General features: G+C 46.3%; 1 protein-coding gene; it reads left to right on the plus strand.

The window, feature by feature from the left end:
- The first annotated feature begins 728 nt into the window (after window positions 1-728).
- GSTUM_00004573001 (uncharacterized protein) lies at window positions 729-2,682 on the plus strand. XM_002836082.2 has 2 exons: window positions 729-1,478; window positions 1,533-2,682. Exons 1-2 carry the CDS (start codon window positions 1,255-1,257, stop codon window positions 2,362-2,364), a joined length of 1,056 nt encoding a protein of 351 aa, XP_002836128.1. The 5' UTR covers window positions 729-1,254; the 3' UTR covers window positions 2,365-2,682.
- Window positions 2,683-12,911: the final 10,229 nt, after the last annotated feature.

Here is a 12,911-nt window from a genome sequence, read left to right on the forward strand (position 1 = left end):
GGGCATGGTGGGGGAAAACTCAAATCGGATTCAGGGCACTGATTTCGCTTAGTAACACAAGTAAAATTGTCTATTATTCAAAGGCGGTTAACAACCAGTTATTATGGCTCTAACGCAAAATTAATCAACTGTCATTATAGTAGTCCTAACAGCAAATAACCGTGTAAGGAAACAAGCAGTGTGTTTTGCTCACTTTACTTTAAACCTCTATCGCTCTCCCTGAGGTTAATATTTTTAAAACCTTGTGCTCCTTCAACTCCCAGCGCACCTTATATCGAAAGGTAGAGAGAAAATAAAAATAAATGTTGATTTCGAGGAGCCTTAGCAGTTTGAAATTGGGGATTATCTTGATCGGTTATGATCGGGTTGACTACCGTATGTATAGTATTAGGTTTCCCTCACCAAATGCAGCGCGGCGTTCAACCAGTTCGATTATGTAATCTCTCACTACCAGATCACTCGGTCGCGCCACGGTTTTTTTTCATGTTCAGCCAGCGGTGTGCCGTATCGGCACTTGCATGATGCCGATTAGATTACTTGTTCCCTTCTTGATTCCTTCCTCGTGATTGGCTAAATTTTGTTATTTGTTTATTTATTTTATTTTATTTATTTATTTACCCATTTATTAATTTATCTGCTTACGAGGGGGCCTTGGAGAGGGAGGCTGGATACCGCTTGAATTTATGCCCTACTTTATCACAGTCACCCTCCTTCTTCACCTTTGTTATGATTCTTCGCCTGTGTCTTGATACTGCGGCCTCATTGTGGTCGCGCTCTCTTGTTCTAGCGTGACGAATACGGTACCCTAATAATATCATAACGCAAGACGTCATTCGCCCAACTGAGACGCGTTATCTCCTTCACCAGCTTTCCTCCCATCCATCAACCTCCTTCTGCCTTCCCTCTTCCTTCCCTCCCTCCCTCACTTCCTCTCTCCCTTCCTCTCTCCCTTCCTCCCTCTCCACCCTTAACTCTTACACCATCCCAACAAAACACCACCACAAAAATCAAGTCAGCCAAACAATGGTCTACCGAGTCGAAGTCTCCAACGGCCGCGCGAGCTGTAAGGCTACTACCTGCGGTAAAACTAAAATTGGCAAAGGCGAACTCCGCCTGGGCACTTGGGTCAAAGGGCCCAGTTTCGAGTCCTGGTCCTGGCGTCACTGGGGCTGTTTCACTCCTCAGCAAATTGTTAATCTGCGTAAGGGATTGTTGCCGGAGGGCGAAGAGGACGAGGAGGGGAAGGAAGTGGACATGAGTCTTTTCGACGGATGGGGGGAATTGCCGGATGAGCAGAAGGACAAGGTTAGGGTTGCGTTGGAAGTAGGACATGTTGATGATCAGGACTGGAAGGGTGATGTTGGCTTAAACCGCAAGGATGCAAAGAAGACTACTGTAAAGGCCAAAGGGAAGAGTGCACCCGCGGCAAAGAAGGGGAAGAAGGGGGGTATTGACGATGAAGAAGAGGAAGCGGTAGAGTACGTTGGCCCCGCAATCACCTATAATCCCGCAAAACTCTAACACCCTCACAGAACCGATGAAGGACCCACCCCCAAAAAGTCTACTAAAAAATCCGCTGCCACTTCTACTACCACCGCATCCAAAAAGCGTACTCTCGCTAAAAAATCGACCACAACTCCGACCCTCTCCCCCTCCGCATCCCCCGAACCGGTCAAATCCAGAAATTCCGCCACTTCCAAAAAGCCCGCCAAATCTGCTGCTGCCACAGAGCCCACCCGTCCCCGTTCCTCCCGTGCGACCGCCGCGACTCCAAAGAAGTACATCGAAGTCAACGAATCTGCCGACGATGATTCTCCCCCTGCCGCTCGCAAGTCCCGTACTACCGCTCCTCCCGCCAGGAGCATGAAGTCAACAAGGGATGGGAGGAAGAAGGCTGGCAAGGGGAGAGGCAAGAAGGCTGGTGGTGATAGCGACACCGAAGCCGAAGATGCAGAGATGGTGTTGCATGCTGATGATGACATCGAAGAGGATGCTGCCGACTTGCCCCCGCTAAAAGCGCAATCGAAAGGTAGAGGCGGCGGGAGAAAACGTAAGGCTACGGCAGTCGTTGGTGATGTTCAGGATGAAGTTGGTGAGGAGGAAGAGTACGCCCCCTTGAATATCACACCTAGAATTGAGATTGAAGCTAATTTGAATACTGGGAATAGGCAACCCAAGAAGAAGCGCACCAAAGCAAAATCGGCCCCCACTAAAAAGGAACAGTCAACTAAAACCAAGAGGGCCACTACCACTACTCCGGCCTCCGACAAGAAGACCAAGACTAAGGCTAAAGACTCTGCAAAGGAAGCCCCCGAAGTGAAAGATAAGGGCGAAGTTAGAAAAAGTATTTTCGGTGGGGAGTAGGTGAAATCTATTACTCCTCGCTTAGGAGGGGAGGTTTCGATGGGCTGGTGCGGGTGCGGGGTGTAATATTGAATCGCTAGGATTGATAACGGGATACCTTCCTTTATTTCTTCCCTTCTTTCCTGAGTTATGCTTGTTTATCTCAGCCTGTTCGCTTTCACTTTTCTTTATTTTCTTGCTTACCATCCTCATGTTGCTGGATTTTCCTTTCTGTTTTTAAAAAGTTACTACGGTACAGCTTGCACTTGTGAGCACAAGTACACGTACGTATGGTATGCCATAGCTAGTTTGCGCTTTATGTAAAGGTTGCCCCCATTATCACACCTACACCGCTGCGGTGCCGGCTGACTTGTGGTGGGAAGGGAACAGAAAGGTGCTTCCCACGGTACTCGCACAGCCGAACTGAAACCGGATGCCACAGAGCAGTGATTGGCCAGCCAATAAACGCGTAGCCTGAGAGATGCCCATCCGAATGATTTGTGACCGAGTGCCCCCGAGAACCCGCTTTGCGCATAATTCATCACAGCTGGCCAACCCGCATATCCGCCCACCTCTTTCAATATCTCTTGTCGTATCTCCAATTTCACACCAAGAGCTATCCCCACGAGCAACAGCATACTAGCATCACATATAGAAGGAGCTGGAATCGCGCCTGGGGTTTCTGTCCTCAGGAGAGCAGCAAGTTTTGGTGCTCAGGTAGCGTGCAAATACCGGTATGCCATCCATGTGCAGATGGCCGTTGCTGTAGTACGTAAGGATCAATATGTCTCGGCGCATACCCAATCCTTCTCACTCGCTCGCTCACCGGCCACCACGCTATGGGGGTGACCGCGCGAGCACTTATACTCGGATACTAGGGTTAGCCTGGGAATACTCCTAGTGAATGGTTGTTCCTGATATGCACGAGTACTCGGGTATGGGCGTTGCTGATGCCACGGATAGGGGTCTGGGTGGCCAAAGACGTATCAAAACTTGGTGTGGCAGGGGAATGTGTGAAGCAGTGCGGACTCCAAATTATGTTGTGAGGGCACCTTGTAGCAGGATCAAGCTGCCCCCTCAATGGAATTAGTGCTACACACAGATATACCCTTGGCCACCTGTGCCCCTGTCCTCTCATCATCACTAACACACCCGGGTGACTAGGCCGGTCGGTCGGTTTTGCCAATAAATTCTCTGCTCGAGTACGTATCCCCCAGAAGGGGTAACTCTGGCATTTTGGCCAATACCCGTACGGCGGTGTTCCGGGATCAACTCGGCCCACCCGAGCGCTGGCTATGATACTATACCACGAATGAGCTACCAAAACTTGCTGCGAGACGAAACCACATTCCACCCAAACACCCCCCCTCCACTGGATGGCTAAATCTGCACCCTTGCATCCGCTGACCAAGTCACCCCTTCGGCGTCCAGGCCACGAGGGTGATCTTTTGTTTCCCTCTCGCATCTTCCTGTAACGGCCCCGGAAGTGCGCATGTAAATTTTGTTTTGGGTCTGGTAAGCGCGATATCGGGAATAATTAATTCTTGGATTTTTCTTCCGTTTTCTCCTTTCTTTCCCCTCAGGTCCTAACTTTCCGCACCGAGAGGGTGGTCTTTCACTTTCTCTCGCTTCTTCCTGCAACGGAACCGGAAACGCATGTGAGCGTTTGGGCTTGGTAAACTCTGTATCGGGGATAATTGCACTACCCTCACTTCTCTCCCCCTCCTGTTCTTCCCGGCGCGGGCAATCACTGTGATAGAATGGGATATGGTTCCAGAAACCTGCGGGGTGGATCATTTCTTGTTCGTTTTCTGGGAAGGCCTGAGACAATGCCGCCATGCAGCCGCATTCATAAGGTTCCTATGCCCCCCCTTGTATCACACTTCAAGAACTCTACCCATTAATAACAAGAGGAGAGGAAGAGCCTTCTAGATTACCGTTTTTATGTATGCCGCTAGGGATATTGTAAACTTTATCACAATTTGTTTTGCCGAAGGACGGGAGAGGGTTGGCAAAACGTTTCCAGGGGCCGGGGGTAGGCGGGAGGGAGCGGGAAGTCTGCTGGAGCAGTGGACAAATTCGGGTGGTTGCTTCCACATGATTGGACAGCTCCGAAAAAGGAAAGCAGTTTCATGGATCGTCTTCCCTCCGATTCCCCAGCATTTCCGATTCTACCATACTGGTATCCCACGTCACCCGAGAAGAGGCGACTTCGGAGCCAGGCCTTGGTGATGAGTCGGGAAAACCATAAACCGACAATGTACGATACCCGTAATCCAGCCAAGAAATCTTTGAATATCTGTTAAGGTATCAGGAGGTTTTCTAGATTATTTTGCTTGCTATTTGTTCCTCGCACCCTATTGTTTAGTAGTGCTGCTATCATAGTTCAATCGCTTGAAAATGTACCAGCAGGCACAAATGCTAAGTTACTGGCTGGGTACGCACGATGAACTTGGACGAATATCTGGAAATTTCTGCTAGGATGATTTAGCAATGGGAGTTATTCTCCTTCTTTTCTTCTCTCTGATGGGGATTGGGTTACGGGTCGAAACCCTCATAGCGGTTATTTTTGGTGCCTACATTTCTCCGGGAGGGGAGGCCTCACGTATCATACTGGATGCACCGAGGTCTGGGAAAGTGAGGGGGAGCGATCGCTACTCGACTAGCTGGTCGCTTCGACGCGGGGCATGAGGTAATATCGTGGGCTTGCCTTACAGGCCCTCCCCCCGTTAAGGGGAGAGCAAGTACTTGCGCGTTGCAAAAATTTCTGGGAATGTGGAGAAGTGTCAATCCCGCTCGATACCCACAGGAAAGCTTATTGCAGGTTTGGGGCAATCTACGATGTAGGTGAAGGAAAGGATAGGCGGTGGGGAGAGATGCAGAAAAAGCAGGCTAGAAATGTTACCTGCATGGAGAACCGCACTTGCAAGGATTGGCTCTTTTACAGTATTGGCTCTTTTACGGTTACATTCATCACACGTTGGCCAAATTGTCCCACTCGGCAAGGGATTGTGCTGGAACTCGCAGGGTTACTCACGCGTGACGATTATCGAGCAAACCGAGTGATATTAAATGAGTTGGTCTTTGTGGAAAAATAAATATACACATCCCGCCCGCCACCGAAAAGGGAGCTGCCAATATTATACTCCTAGATTTCGCCCCTCCTCACCAATCCCTCTCGCCCTGTACCGAGCATCCAGCACACACGTCTTCAAGTCCATTAACCCCACCCCCTCCCTCAGTCGCGCTCTATATAAGTCAGCGCCATCCTTCCTCCCCCACCCCCCTCTTGTGCCATATAGACGGGCGGGCAGTGTACCAGTCACTTTTTAGTGAGTTGCTCTCCAGAAACTTTCTGGTTATCCCAACGTTTACCTACCTCCTCGAAGACATCCGTCCAACCTCTGACAGCTCAAGGTCCGCAGCCAGGCTCCGGTTCTCTAGTCATGTCTAGCGATCCCCAGGAAGGCATGTCCGAACATTCCATGCCTATTGACACTTCCTCCCCCAAGAATGAAAAGGCTGCCCCTCAGAAAATTCATTTTCTCTCTCAACCCCTTGAAAACCCTACCCACGTCTGACCCCGCCGACACCGGCACATCTCGGCTCCTCTACCTTACCTCCTGCTGCTTGTCTGTTGTGTCTGTTGTCGGGGGGATGCACCACTAGCGCCTCTGGAAGCATCTCAAGCGCCGCGACCTTCACGGGGTCAAAGGAGACGAGGAAGTTGTTGGCTCAATCTTTATGAGAATGAGCACGGCTTAACCCTACAACCCTAACCCCATGTGATATCTCTTATTGTATAGTACAGTATGATACCATTCCGATACTTGTATATTTTACTGATACACACTCAAAGGTTTACAATGTTATCTAACTAGGAAAGCACAAACTACCCTCATGGATTATGTAATGACTTGCTCCCCCACAAGCATAGAGCTGGGTGAAGCTATAGAATTGACCACAACCACGTCCCAATCTGGACAACGAGGACAAGAGCAGATAAGGCTATTTTGGGGGTACTGTCACAAATATGGCTTGGCACGGAAAAGGTTTTCACATGACTCATAATTATGATTCATAGGTAGGTTATTATTTCATACATATGACTCATTTAGTTCACATTACTTGTTGTAACAATCCCCTTTCCGATGGTTTGTTCTTGGTGACAGGGAATGATACTTCTCTCGTTCTTCTTCTTCTTAACCTTCCGATAGCAATACACCTCAGCCTACGTTACTGATAGCACACAACCTCTGTCTCCTGTTAGGAATGCCTATGGTAAGCTTTCTCTAACTGTTCTTTGGGAAGAGCTTTCTCAATGTAATAACAATAAAGGTTTTGATAATGATAAAGAGTGTAAAGGTGTTTTATATTCGTTAAAGTAATAAGTAGGAAAAGTACTTAGAATTCAATCTAATTTTATTTAAAATTTGTATTGCCAACACTGGCATACGATGAATCCCAGCCAGCACAGGGATACCGCTAACTGGTATACTACTAATTCTAAGCTAACTAAGGCTACGGCCCCTTACCAACCATCCACGAGTCATGTCCACCCGAGAACTAATTACAAGACCATCAAACAACCCAATGTCCACCCTCGGTCGAAGTCTGTAGACCCTCTGGTATGAAGCCAACCAGCACTCAGTGTAGCTAAAGCTGAGCAAAAGACCAACCCGACCATGTCTTTCGTCCAACAAACATAATAACACTACCTCCCAGCCTAAATACCATCTCGTGAAACCTCCATCATAGTAAAAAACCAACAAAAAACTAACTAAACCTACAGGCAACACAATGGCAGAGAGGAGGCAACTAATATGTCCACCTCTCATACCAGCATGCCAGGCCATCGACCCTATGAACCTACTTTGCCAGTTGTCTCTGAAGAGCATACTGGTAAAAGGACCTGTATCCACTGCCGGTCCCTCAAAAAAAAATAACAGAAAGAAAAGAAATACATAGAGGTAGTAACAGACTAAGAAGGTCAGTGGGGCCAATTTCTAACCCAGGGTATCTTACCTCCTCCTACTGTACCCAGAACCAAACCAAAGAAACCAAACAGTCCCCACAAAAGCCCAGCATGCAAGACCCAAAGAAGTCTAACCAGGTGGTCGTAACCCACGATCTGCACAGGTGGCCATCAGCCAGCTGGTCTGTCAGGAAGCTTCGCAGCACTCAGCAGCCTCACCCAACAGCCCAAGTCGGACTGGAAACTCTTAATTAGACCTCACTCAACCTGACGCAGGCCTGACTGGCACTCTCAGGTGCCTCTCCCCTCCCAATTAGCCCCCTCCAAGTCCCACACAGCTGATATCATAAAGCCCATCAAGCCCCCTCAGCCCCTCAAACTAATCAACTATCCGATAGCCACAGGATAGCTTATAACCAGCTACATCAGGCAGTCACTAGTCTTGGCCACACCAACAGAGCCCCAACCTCTGGTATCACGTAGCTGAAGTAGGCCCACCAGGCACAGCCAGGAGCCATGAACGTAGTGGTACGAATACCGGAAGACACTGGCACCTGCCATGCAGTGCAATCTTGCCGAACCTAAGTCCTACTAAGTTGGAGAAGGATAAGCAGAGTCAGCCAAAGCTAGCCCTAGATGTTCAGCTATAGGCACTGATCAAATGACAGGGAATAGGCACCCCCAACCAACATGATGCAAAGGGAGAGGCAGAGTTAACAGAAGCAGAAAAAACAGAAGGTAGGCACAACTTGCAATGAGTAAAGCCGCCAACCACAATCCATAACTGAACCACCCAAACATGTAGACAATGCAAGTATCTCGTAGTTAATTGTTCCACAGTACCTCAGGCAACAACAATAGCTGTCCAGAGAATAGGATTTTTCAGTGTCAAAGCCATCCCTACCGAAGCAAGGAGGTGACACTCGACTAAAGCACTGAAAATGCTGTAAGGATAAAACTCCAAGGACCGGTGATAAGCAACATTCTAGTATTCCGACTGTAAAAATGAAAATATAATGAGGAGGGGGCTGGGCAAGTACTGCCCTACTACCTAAGGAATGATGTGGTAGATATAATGAGTTGAAACTTAGGAAGGTTATCAGTCTATCCTAAGGGCGTTTTGCATCGTGAGATCAAAGGACTCTTTTAAAACCCAACAAACATGAGCTGGCCCAAAGAACAACATGAGTGATCCCATCAAATACAAGGTTCCATCCTCTCTAATTGAATGTGAAACCTGCAAGTAGACGATAGATAGGAAGCCGTAGACATTTTATCAAAAGGGGCTCATAAGTAATTGTGTTAAAGCACTCGAAGTGCCAGTATCTTGAGATAAACTCCATGCGATGAAAAGGTGTAACCAAGTAATCTGCCATGCAATGCAAATAGGCCTTAACACCAAGTGCCCCAGGAAGTACTGTGCGAACTCAGATATCTCCCCCAGAATGTCCAGCATCAAAGTCTATGGAGGGTACGAAAAGAATACTCCAAGGTAAAGCGACGGCAAGGACAAGGTAAAGTACCGAGAACAAAGATGGAAGAGTCTCTCCTTCTTGGTCCTATTAGCCTCCTTATATAGTACTCTTCCTGTCCTAAGTCATGTGATCTAAAGTGGTCACATAGGTGAAACCAATTCATAATAAACTAGTCATATAACCAAAGTGGTCATATGCATATAACCCATGACCTCGGACAAGGTCATTTGCAAAAACTAATAAACCAATCAAAATGCAATAAACAAGTTATATGACTCAAAGTAGTCACATGCACGAAACCTATGACCTCATGATAAGATCATGTATGAAACATACATAGTATGTGCAAGACATACTTATCAGGTGTACGTCCCATGACTCATAATTGAGTCATCTGCGAAATATAATAAACTATAACATAACAAGTCATCTGACCTAAATGAGTCATATGTGAGAAACAAGAACATACCTATGACTCATCATCATGAGTCATGTGAAAATCTTTTTTATGCCAAGCCACATTCATGACACTTGTTATTTTATGGTTTGTTTTATTTCGTATATGACTCGATTGTGAGTCATGAGACATGCACCTGACGAGTATGCCTTACAAGTATGCCTTGTGGACAGGCTTTGTGCCTATATATATTTCGCACATGACCCGATTATGAGGTCAAGGGTTTTGCGCACATGACCACTTAGGGCCATATGACTTGCTTATTGTATTATGATTAGTTTATAGGTTTTTGCAGATGAACTTGCTACGAGGTCATGTGTTTTACACATGTGACCACTTTGGTCATATACCTAGTTTGTTATGATTTGGTTTTACACATGTGACCACTTCGGGTGGCATGACTTGGGGCGGAAAGAGTACTATATAAGGAGTCCTCTATAGTTAGAGAAGATAGGGTCTTCACACTTTGTTGTAAGCACTTTTCCTACTTCTTGTACTCCGTATCGGAAGTGAGAAAACCAATACTTTACCTTATTTTGTTCATGATAAATACTTTGTCTATTGTTACTTGATTGTATTTTTCGTTTCGGATAGTCAGTTAGAAGTTAGTTGTTCTCTCTTAGAAGGCACTTCAGTGTGAGATATCCGCAGCCTGGTCCTGGTAATCCCTGAGTGTAGTCTTGGGTGAGGATGACGTCTTTGACAGCCTCCTCTTCTATGTATCGTCTTCCCTCTTCGAGGTTGTCATCACGGATTCTGTTCAGCTCCAGCCCCTCTCCCTCACTTAAGACTATATGTACAGACCTTTCTATCACATCTATGTCAAAGGCTGACCGTGGCCTTATCTCTACAACTACATGGTCATACGTTGCGCCCAAAAAAAACATTAGTTTCCTACAGTTTCACCATTGTCACCGGTGCTAAAATACGGTGAACACACTGTTCGATGACATGGTTCAGCCGACAGTTGCTGAGGTGACGGTTATCATGATACAAGAAGTAGAAGTTTTAGTAAGGAGTTTCCTAATTGGGAGAGGCTGTTCAGCCACATGTGACTTGAACAGAAATACTACCACAGGGCTTTTTATTTGATTCAACTCTGATGATGGCTTGGAATATTTCTCAGCCTCCACTCCTTCTCTCTCCAAAGATTCTCAGGCAGTTGTCCCTGAGTGCTCTATCTTTCCACTGAAGAGAGCTCAGCTATTACTATGGTTGAGGCTAGCTCTTGGACCGCTACCTGTCCCCATCCTAGAGTTATTTAAAGTAAGATGTCCAGCTTCCTCTTCCTGGCTCCTACCTATGTGACCGGCTCCTCTACCCCCACATTGCTGGCTGGGATGTCTTCTGGTAAAAGGGATCTGTGTAAGACCTCAAATGTAACGTGTTCGCAAGGTGCTAATCACGTTTACCGTAAAAGGTACGATAGTTGGCAGGTGGCCTGCTCTTCCAGAGAGGAGGCGAGAGCTGATAACTAAAGGAGGCTTCGAGGGCGTACTGAGGAACAAAGAAGTAACCGTTCAACCAAGTATATTGAAATACTGTCTGTCGAAGTCTGCCTTTTCTATCGTAGAAACAGGCGGTCTTTAAATACACAAATCTGTTCATGTCTAGCATGAACGAAACTAATCAAGAGTATCAATTGATACTCTTTGGTAAAACTCTTTAAGTATCAAAGCAATACTTAAAACAAAACATAAAACAAAACCAAGTATCAAACGATACTTAAAACAAACCAAGTATCAAAGCGATACTTAAAACAAAACATAAAACAAAACCAAGTATCAAACGATACTTAAAACAAACCAAGTATCAAAGCGATACTTAAAACAAAACATAAAACAAAACCAATAACCAAGTACCCGTACCGGTTGCATCAAAGTTCAAACTGGACTAAGCCGAGAATGAGGACTACAAACCTCATACTGCTGGGACATGCCGCTGTACATGGTCAGCATCCTCCACTAAATAATCTGCCACCCCTCTTCTTAGTCCTTAATTTTTAAGGGCCATCAATGTCAATGATGGATGTAAGAAAGAAATCGTACCTGCTATGCTTAGCTTACCCCTTGACGTTCATTATGGATGCCTGGCCATTCCCCCTCCTATGGTGCTCCCATCCACAATCGATATCACACCTTACTTTCTGCCACTGCTGGTTACCAAGGATGTCCTATATACCTTCCAGGTATTGGCCAGAGATACTTGCATGGGCCCAGACAAGGAATACAATGCTGAGGTGGCTGGTTGCAGTGATAGCATCACCACCCCCTCTTCAGCAATGGGATTGTTGACACAGGCCCTTGACTGAAGTCAGATCTTCTCACATAAACGATATTTGGAAGACTCTCAGAGAATCCCTCGCGACACCCAAACCCCTTTGGAGGTTCAACCCTCAGACACCCTGCCCAAGGTTGTCGATGTTACTTAGGCTCTGGCAGATGCAATCATGGCTGACATCTGCGAGATGTTGGATGCAGGTATGACTCACACACCTGGACTCCACTCAGGTAGTATAATTAGATCCATGCTGGAAGACCTAGAGCGCATCAGCTCTAGCAATACTCAGGTTCTCCTCTGCTCAGAATCGGGGTTGATTGAGGATGACATGATCCAAGATGTCCAGACATGGATGAACAATGGTCTTGTATTTGTTATTGAAGGACCAAAGTGCGGATTGAATTACAGGAGCCGGGTACACTTGCGCGAATAGGCAGTAAAGGAGCTGACTGAGAGTGTCGGCAGGCAAGGAGAAGAGATAGAAACCATACAGGGTAGGTTGTCCTCCCACTGTTGCCTCCCTCCCTCTGTACAGTCGTGTTCGAAAGGTTTGCATACCCCTGAGGTGCAACCTGTAACACCTTATCACCACAGCATCCCTCCTCACCATGACTCCTCCACATAACTTAAGAGCAAGAGAAGACCTGAATAAGGAAGTTTATACTCTGTATAAACATACAGATATGGGATATAACAAAATCTCTAAGTCTTGAGGTATATCCAAGTTAACTGTTCAGTCTGTGATCAAAAGAGCTAAATTTTGGGGTGGAAACACTCACCATGCAAAAAGAGGTAGAAGATTAATTAAGATTACCAACATAAAAAGAAAGTTCATGGAGTCAGTTATAAATACCGAGCCATACTTAGCGTTATGCTACATTACGAAAACAGTGCATATTGGTCTTGGTAAAACTACTATTGATAAGCTCATATCAGAAGCTGGTTTTAAGCTTCTGATACATAGGAAAAAGCCTTTTTGGAGAAAAGAAAGGAGTTTGCTAGGAGAAGGAGGAACTGGAAAGAAGCATGAAATTGGGTTGTTTTTGTGGATGAAGCCACTATTATTTATGATCCAAATCTAACAGGCAGAAAGATCAGAGTTAGACCTGGTGAAGAGCTAGAAGAAAAAAGCTTAAAGCCTAGCTTTAAGTCTGGAAGGACTAGCATTGGAGTATATGATGTAATGATGAAGGGAGGAATGACTGAGTTAATTCTTGTGAGAAAGAGAAGAGAGGAGGAAACTACCAGTAAAAGAGACAAACTTGGCCTAAACTTTCAACAATATACAACTGAGATCCACCAGCCTTACCTTATCCTTTTCATAGAGGGTCTGGATAGACCGGGTGCCGTGAGTTACCATACCCGCCCTTCTGTAGTCGGA

Source organism: Tuber melanosporum, assembly GCF_000151645.1.
Source record: "Tuber melanosporum whole genome shotgun sequence assembly, scaffold_13, strain Mel28".
Lineage (NCBI taxonomy): Eukaryota > Fungi > Ascomycota > Pezizomycetes > Pezizales > Tuberaceae > Tuber > Tuber melanosporum.

What these genes read in the sequence shown, in the direction of transcription:
- GSTUM_00004573001 (XM_002836082.2), top strand. Translation starts at nt 1,255, where the DNA reads ATGAGTCTTTTCGACGGATGGGGGGAATTGCCGGATGAGCAGAAGGAC. An exon ending in GAAGAAGAGGAAGCGGTAGA is followed by an intron (nt 1,479 to 1,532) that starts GTACGTTGGCCC and finishes ACACCCTCACAG; the next exon opens with AACCGATGAAGGACCCACCC.